At 13.0% G+C, this 8,788-nt stretch overlaps 1 protein-coding gene across 1 annotated transcript, besides 24 other annotated features; it reads left to right on the forward strand. All coding sequences in view use genetic code 6, as the record gives it.

The window, feature by feature from the left end:
* Positions 1 to 97: 97 nt before the first annotated feature.
* Positions 98 to 149: a microsatellite.
* Positions 150 to 740: 591 nt separating this feature from the next.
* Positions 741 to 893: a microsatellite.
* Positions 894 to 1,644: 751 nt separating this feature from the next.
* Positions 1,645 to 1,680: a microsatellite.
* Positions 1,677 to 1,759: a microsatellite.
* Positions 1,679 to 1,759: a microsatellite.
* Positions 1,760 to 3,079: 1,320 nt separating this feature from the next.
* Positions 3,080 to 3,131: a microsatellite.
* A 529-nt stretch (positions 3,132 to 3,660) lies between these two features.
* On the forward strand, positions 3,661 to 6,745 carry IMG5_180460 (hypothetical protein; the record flags this gene model as incomplete). The annotated part of the gene is made up of 5 exons (XM_004027542.1): positions 3,661 to 3,768; positions 3,859 to 4,063; positions 4,134 to 5,421; positions 5,474 to 5,651; positions 5,937 to 6,745. Coding segments are annotated over 5 exons (2,586 nt in total), but the record flags the coding sequence as incomplete, so codon positions are not given.
* Positions 3,772 to 3,832: a microsatellite.
* Positions 3,791 to 3,845: a microsatellite.
* Positions 3,821 to 3,851: a microsatellite.
* Positions 5,269 to 5,325: a microsatellite.
* Positions 5,657 to 5,725: a microsatellite.
* Positions 5,679 to 5,719: a microsatellite.
* Positions 5,687 to 5,737: a microsatellite.
* Positions 5,763 to 5,820: a microsatellite.
* Positions 5,798 to 5,827: a microsatellite.
* Positions 6,165 to 6,205: a microsatellite.
* Positions 6,462 to 6,501: a microsatellite.
* Positions 6,746 to 6,931: 186 nt separating the features above from the next.
* Positions 6,932 to 6,990: a microsatellite.
* Positions 6,940 to 6,968: a microsatellite.
* Positions 6,982 to 7,058: a microsatellite.
* Positions 7,059 to 7,597: 539 nt separating this feature from the next.
* Positions 7,598 to 7,640: a microsatellite.
* Positions 7,641 to 8,129: 489 nt separating this feature from the next.
* Positions 8,130 to 8,208: a microsatellite.
* A 191-nt stretch (positions 8,209 to 8,399) lies between these two features.
* Positions 8,400 to 8,444: a microsatellite.
* A 300-nt stretch (positions 8,445 to 8,744) lies between these two features.
* Positions 8,745 to 8,785: a microsatellite.
* Positions 8,786 to 8,788: the final 3 nt, after the last annotated feature.

The following is an 8,788-nucleotide window of genomic DNA, read 5'->3' on the forward strand; positions in this document are numbered from 1 at the left end:
AATTTTCAGTATTAATATAAAATTTTAAATAAATAAATATATAAAATATAAGAATATATATATTTTTTTTTTTACAAATAATATAAAATCATATTTCAATTTAAAATAATTTTTTTTCTAAATAAATTTAAAAAATTTGATTTTTAAATGTTACATAATAAAAAATTAAAACTAAAATTTACATTATATATTTTTCTTATTTTTATAACTAAAATAAATTTAATTTAAATTTATTTTTATTATATTATATTATCATTCTAAAAAGATAATCACTATTAATACCTTTTTATATTAAAATAATTTTTATAAAAGTTTAATTTTTTATTTTTAAAAAAAATACAATTCTTCTAAAACAGAAGCTTGTAAAAGTAAACACATTAATAAATCTTCATCTGATACTATCTTTTTTTTTAATAAAATTAAATTATAATATAAATTGATTTTATTTTAAATTTACATTATTTTCCAAGCTTTTTTTACTATTTTAAATATTGTTATTTGAAAAAACTCCTGATTATTTGTTTTAAACATTTTATTTTAATTATTTTAAACTAGAATTGTTAGTAAAAGATGATTATTCTTCTTTTTATTTATATGTTTAATTTATTTGAGTAAGTTTAATTATATTTTATTAAAGTATATTATTTTCAATCATTTAAGCATCTAATTTATTTTAATATTCTTCTAGTTTTTCTCTTAAAACATTTTTTCTTCTTAATTTTTCTATATAAATTATAGTCATTATTATTATTGTTATTATTATTATTATTATTATTATTATTATTATTATTTTTATTATTTTTATTATTATTATTAGTATTGTTATTTGTATTTATATTATTATTGTTAATGTTATTATTATTATTATTGTTATTATTATTAATTATATTATTTTCATTCAATAATTTGAACATATTTTTCGAATAAAAATTATAATCATTCTATAAGTCTTGCTCTATTTTTTTGTTTATTGTAATAACTATTAAAATTCTTCATTATTTTATATCTTTTTTTATATATTTTCATTATTATAATTTTTATTTTTTACATTTCCTAATTTTAATAGTAAATTTGAATATCTTTTAATTTTTTCTGTTATATTTTAAGGAATACATTCATTTTAACTTAATAAATTTTGGTATTATAAATTAATATTATGTATTTATTAATGATAATCTTATATTTTCTATAAAAATAAATATATACATATATTATAATTATAAATAAAAATATTGAAAATATATATTTATTTAAATTATGATATATAAATATATAATTTTTTATTTTTTGTCAATATATTATATAATTAATATATTTTTAATTATAGTAAAAAATATGTTTATTATAATATATTTAAAAAAATATACTTAATTTTATTCCTTAATTATTTAATCTTTTATAGAATTTTAATTCAAAAATTTTTCAACTTCTTTTGTTTTGTTTAATAATTATTATTCTATATATCTTAAAAATTTTAAATATATTTTATTAATTTTTTTTCTTAAAATAAAATAAAATATTATAATAATTATACTTAAAATCAATATCTAAATCATTTAAATTTAATTAATTATTCATACTTTATTATGGAAAAATATTTTAATATTTAAATATTAAATCTTTTATTAAATTTTTCTCATCCTTAAAAAATAAATATATATAAAAAAATAATTACATATATATATATATATATATTTAATAAAATTTTATATATTTATATATTTATATAGATTTACTATTAAAATTTATATTTATTTATTCATATCTTCAATTTTTTTATTTAACTAAATATTTTATTATTAAACAAAAAATAAGTTATTAATTCCATCTTTACATTGAAATTCAAATAAATGTGAGATAATAAAATTTATTTAATTTAAAATAAAATCTTATTTATCACTATTTTAAAGAATTTCTCCATTTTTTTAAAATTCTTATAAAATTTCATTCAAAAATTTATTTATAAGAAATTTATTATCATTATTTTTTTTAATATTAACTAAATTGTTTTTTACCTTCACCATATTTTTTTTCTGAATATTATATACATATAAAAATTCCTTAATATCTTTAAAAATTTACAAAAGTGAATACTATTTTTAATTTTTTAACATTATTTTTATAAAGCAAATCTCACAGCTCTTATTTTCCTATATAAGGTGATTATTTTCACATTTTTCGCTTTTTTATATACATTAAATATTATTAATGTTTGTTTATTTTTATATAGATTTTTTTATTTAGCTATTTAAGCTTTCATATTGTTATTTAACATGTATATTTTCGTTTAAAAAAATTAAACTTTCTCCTTCTGTATTACTTTTGAGAGAATTATCAGTATTTATTTATAATGAATTTTATTTTTAATATATTGAATTCTTCAATGAGTTTCTCTATTATTCAAATTCTTAATATGAGAATTAATTTTTAATTAATTCTTATTGATAAAAAGGTAAATTTCGGGATATTTAGGTATTATTTGCTTATGGTATGGATTAGCTATAATTTTATATATTGCTTGAGTTTTTTAGAAAAAAATTATTCGTTTCCATTACTTGTTTGATTTTATTTGATTGTTTTTTTTATAAAATTGGAATGCTAGCTTTAGATTTAGTTTGGATAAAAAAATAATTGTTTTCTTGATTATTTGTTGACTTTTTATTTGGGTTTTGCTTTTCTTCAGATTAGTTTTTTTTTATTTTTGGTATTTCTTGAATATTTGTTTTTTATTTTAATTATTATTAACTAGATTTTATGTTTAGAACTTTTTTTTTTTTTTTTTTCAATAAATGGATATTTATTTTACTTTAAGTGTTTTGCATATATGTTACTTTTTAATTTTTTTTTTTTTTTTTAAATATAATGTATAAATAAATAAATATTTAAGATGTGTTTTTTTTTTTACTTTAAAGAATAAAAATATTAAAAATCGTTATTAATTTTATGTTTTCTTTTTATTTTATTTTCTTTAAATTTTAAATATTTTTGTTATTATTGTATATTGTAAATCTAAATAATATTTTTTTTTTAATATATATATAAAGAAAATAAAAATATAAATATGTATATAAATGTATATATTATAAATATATTTATATTTCATTAAAATATTTTTATATTTTATATAAATAATATAATAAATAATTTTTTTTTAAAAAAAAAAATTATAAATTTTTTATATTATATAAACTATAATTATCATTAAAATAATTTAATTTTTATATAGTTTTTATTAAAAATAAAATTAATTTTAGTAATACATTTTTTTTTTTTTTTTTTCTTATTATTAAATTTAAAATTACAAAAATTTTTTTTTTTTAATTAATTTTTTTATTAAAAAATAAATAAAAATATAATATAATACAATACAATATATTCATTAAAAAAAAAAAAAATTATATAATATATAAATCATTATATAATATAATTTATCAATATATGGATACTAAATTAGAAAAAAAAATAAACTAACTAGAATAAAAATTACAATTATAATAATTGGATTAAGATGATTATAATAAACTATTAAAATTATACATGAAGTAAGTAAACCATCTAAAAGCAGTAACTTTACGTTAAAAAATGAATTAAATATATTATTTTAATGAAGGTAATTTATATATTTATATATCTAAATAAGTAAAATTATAAATTATAAAGAATAATGGATAGATTGGTTAACAGAAGAAAAAATATTATCAGAAGATAATCAAGAAAAAAAAATTTAAATTTTAAATTTATTTGAAAAAGCATTAGAAGAAGGATATTGTAATATAAACAAAAATATTTTTATATATTTATATAAAAATAAATAATTATATATATATATATATTTATATATATATTTTTATTCAAAAGTTATTGAAATAGGAAAAATGTATATAAAATATAGTCATGAACTTTTAGAAGAAAAAATAATAACCAAAAACAAATTCAAAATAATAACCGAAAAAGTATTAGGAATATTCATCTAAGACTTTTACATAGGATCTGATATATTCAAACTAGCTCGTGATATAGAATATGAATAAATAAAAAATTACAAAGAAGATGAAAAATAATAGTTTAAAAAATATACATATGTTTTATTTTTAACAATAAAAAAAATATATATATATAATTTATATATATAGTAAAGATAGTTAGAATTATATATAATAATTATACTAAAGGGAATTAAAATAATGTTTAGTTAATTTATAAATGATTTGGTTAGAATATTAAAATTTTGAAAAGAATAAAACATTATTAGAAGAAGGAAAAAAAAATTTCGAGAAAAATATGAACGAAAATATGTCTTTAATATTAGATTTGGAAGAAAATTATGAAAATTAAACTGAAAAAGAACAGTTTTTAAAAGAATTAATTGAATTATAAGAAAAAGATGAAAAAAAAAGAATTTCAAATGAAAAAGTTATTAATTTTTTCGAAAGAAGCTTATAAGAAAATTTAACAAATTTAAATATTTGGAATTGCTTTTTAGAATTTCTCAAAAAAAAAAAAATACCAATTTTAAAGTAAAAAATAGTCTACTAAAGAGCACTAAAATTATTTCCAAATGACCTAAATATTACTCTAGGTTTTTTAAGAATTTAGGAAAAAAATTCAGTATTTTTTGAAGAATTATATGCCTCTTTCTAATCCATTATAGGTAATTTCGAACACCAAAAGGAATGTTAATACATTCTATTTTAGAACTTCATTGCTTTTTCAGTCAGAAAAATGCTAGAAGTAGATTAAATTAAAGAAGAGACAATATAAAATATGAGAATAGTACAAGAAAATGCACTTTAGTATTTTTAAAATGAAGAAAATGAGAATTTAGAGATTGAAATATTACTAAAATGGGCTGAAATCGAATATCATATTGTAAAAGATATTAAAAAAGGGTAATCTGTCTGCGAAAAAATAGTAAGAAAATACGGAAACTATTTAAAAAATTGGATAAAATATATAGAATTAGAAAAAAATTGTGTAAAAAATATACAAAATTTAAGAAGTATAATTAAAAGAATGATTGAATATGTAAAAGACGATATTTTAGGTAGTTTAAATATTTGGGTTGATTTTGAGTAACTTTATGGAAATTTGGAAAATATAGAAAATATTGAAGATAAAATAATTGAAAAAAGTAAAGAAGTTTTATTAAATTAAGAAGAAGAAGATGATATAGAAGTAAATTTAACCTAAAATTAAGAAAATCTTAATTTGAATAAAAAAAGGAAAAATTAAGAATATGAAGAAGAAGAAGGAAATAATATTTTTAAAAAAAATAAAGGAAATAATAATTAAGAAATTAAAAAAAATGAAAAATAAATAAAAAATAATAATTAAGAAAATATATAACATATACAAACAGTTTTTATTAAAAATTTACCTACTCATTATTCAGAATAAGAAATAAATAATTTATTTGAAAATGTATATAATTTAAATATATATTAAATATATAAAAAATTTATAAAAAAAAAAGTAATAAAATATTAAATCAATAAGAATAGTTAAGAAAGGTAAAAAAGGACTGGCTTATATAGATTTTTTAAATCAAGAAGAAGCTGAAAAAGCATGTAAATAGGCTAATAATTTAAAAATAGACGATAATCATATACTATATGTAGCATTATCAGCACCACCTAAAGAAAAAAAAGAAGGTATGTATAATTATAAAATATAAAAAGATATAAAAATATATATATATATAAATATATATATATATATATATATATATTTAATATATGAATTTAATATTAAATTATAAATTAATATTATTTTTATATTTAAATTTATATATTTTTTTTATATATTATATACTATATATTAATACTATTTCTTTTATTATTTTATTTATACTTTCTAAAATATTTTTTTATTTTTTTTTACTAATTAAATAATATTTATATTCTTTATATTTATTTTATACATTATATATTTTATAGAAATTAATCTTACATTATTTTTAAATAACCTTCCTTTCGAGATAAAAGAAGAAGAAATCTAAAAACAATTTTAGGATATATAAATAAAGGAAATTCGAATTATTAAAGACGATAAAGGTCTCTGTCGGGGTTATTCTTATATAGAATTTTAAGATGAAAATGATGTTTAAAAAGCTCTTTAATTAATTAAGTAGAACCCGTTTATATTAGGTCGAAAAATAAATTGTTAAATAGCAAAAAATAAAGAAGAAATATTATAAAATAAAGAATCACATTATACTGTTTTTCTTAAAAATATTAGTTTTAAAACTCGTGAAAGTGATATAAGGGAATTTTTCACAAATTATATAATTGATTAAATTTTAATTGCCAAAGATTTAGATGGAAAACCAAAAGGATATGCTTACGTATCATTTAAAGATTAAAATACGCTTTATAAAGTTTTGCAAATTAAAAAAGGTATTATTAAAAATAGAGAATTTGAAATTTTAAAGTCTGATAGATAGATTACTAATAGAAAGTATATTTATTTTTTTAATTATTTTTTATTATTTTTTTTATTTTTAGAAACACTGATAAAATGGAAGTAGAATATAAAGAAAATAAAACAAATGATGATTTCAGATAACTTTTTAAATGAAATATTTAATAATAAAAAGTATAGGATAGATAAAAAAATATTTGGCTATATATTTTATAACATTAATATTTCTTTTTATTTTTTTAGAATATTTATTATTTATTTTTTATATAAACAATAAAAATATTAAAAGAAAAATTAGAAAAAATTAAATTTTTGTAATAAATGATATAGATATAAATATTTAATATACTTTAAATTATCTTTATTTTATTAAAAAAAAATATTAGGAAGAAAATAGAAAATATCAATAATAAAAATTATTTATAAAATTAAAAAAAAAAAAAAAGATTTAATTTTTTCATATATATAAAAAAAGTATTTAAAAAAGATAAAAAAATAGAAATATAAATTGTATATATTTATATATATTTATATATATATATTTATATTCGTATTTTATATTATTTTATAATAATAATTTGTTTTTTTCTTATTTATAAATAATATTTAATAAAATAATTTTTTTTTCATTTATAAATTTAATAAAATCTTTTAAAATAAATTTTAATATCATTAAATTTTCTATATAATTTAATTAGATATAAATTAAAATTCGAAAAATTTAAATCTAAGATCATAAATACATATATTATTATATTTATCATTAATTTTTTTATATTTGATTTTTAATATTAATTTATAAAAAAAAATTAGAAATTCATTAATATATAAGAATATAAATACATTAATAAAAATATATATATTTTTTTCATTATTTTAATTTTGATAATATTTATTATCTTAAATCTTTACTATTTTATATAAAGTTTGAATTTCCTTTATTATATTTTTTTAATGTATTCATCAAAGTTAAGTTTTCATAACTTTTTTATATTTTATTCATTTATGATTATGCTTTTATAATTTTTAAAATTAAATTTTTATTATATTTGTATTATATATTTAAAAAAAATTACTATTAATTTATTAATTAGGATAGGATTATAATAACTACTCCATAACTTTTTATTAAAAATATAAAAAAATACATATAAATAAATAAAAATATTTATAAAATTATTTATATATTTATATATTTATATATTTATATATTTATATATATTTAATTACCTCCTGCCGTATCTTCTAATCCTCCTAAGTTTTATATATTTTTATTTAAATTTTCAAAAACCTGTTTTGTACTATCGTCTCTTATTTAAGGTTATTTCATTAAATTAAAATAATCATTTTAAAATTTATTTTCTGGTATTTCTTTATTATTTATTCCTTATTAATTTAAATTACTTTAATTATAATTAACATCTAAATAAATTTAATGTGCAAAATCAAACTCACTTCTTATTTCTACTACAGCAGTTGGCTTAATAGGTGGCTCAGGTGGCATTTAGGTAGTTATTTTATTTAATCTTTAGTACTTTGTTAAATAACTAAAAAAAATACATATATTATAATAATTAATAATTAATATTTAATATACCCTCCATCACTTACAAATGTATTTTTCATAAAACAATTATCTATATTTTAAACATCTTGTAGTTATTTTTATTAATTTTAATTATAAAATTCCTAAGATACTTATTATAACGATATTTTATTATATTTTTTGTAAAATCTTTTTATTTTATGTTGTATATTTTTTTTTATATTTTTTATATTTATTTATATATACTCATTATCATATTCTTTTAATTTATTCATTAAATTTTCTTTTAATTATATTACTTTTGCTTCATCGGAATCTCCAATATTAAAATTTTAAATATCTTCAAAAAGCTTTTCAACTGTTTCTTATAAATCTATATATAAATGTTATGTTTATAAATATTATTTTTCTATTATTATAATTTCTTTTGATAATATATATATATATATATATATATATATATATATATATATATATAATTCTTCTGTAGTCATTTAATAAAATTAACAAATATTTTTTAAAAAATTAGTTTTATTTTTATTGTTATTAATAATAATAAATAAAAATGTAAAATAATTTTTTTTTATTTTTGTTTAAAAAAAAATTATTTATTATACTAAATAATAAATACAAAAATATATTATTTTATTTTCTTAAATTCCAAATAGAAAAAAAAAAATAATTTTATAAAAAATCTTACTAATTTAAAAATAATAAAACCTCTATTATAAATTAATAAAACAAAAAATTATAATAATATATTAAAAATATATATAACAAAAAAATTTAAATTAAAAATAAAAAAATTTAAACATAAAATAT

The sequence above is a fragment of the Ichthyophthirius multifiliis genome (genome assembly GCF_000220395.1).
Source record: "Ichthyophthirius multifiliis unplaced genomic scaffold scaff_1120509251317, whole genome shotgun sequence".
NCBI lineage: Eukaryota > Ciliophora > Oligohymenophorea > Hymenostomatida > Ichthyophthirius > Ichthyophthirius multifiliis.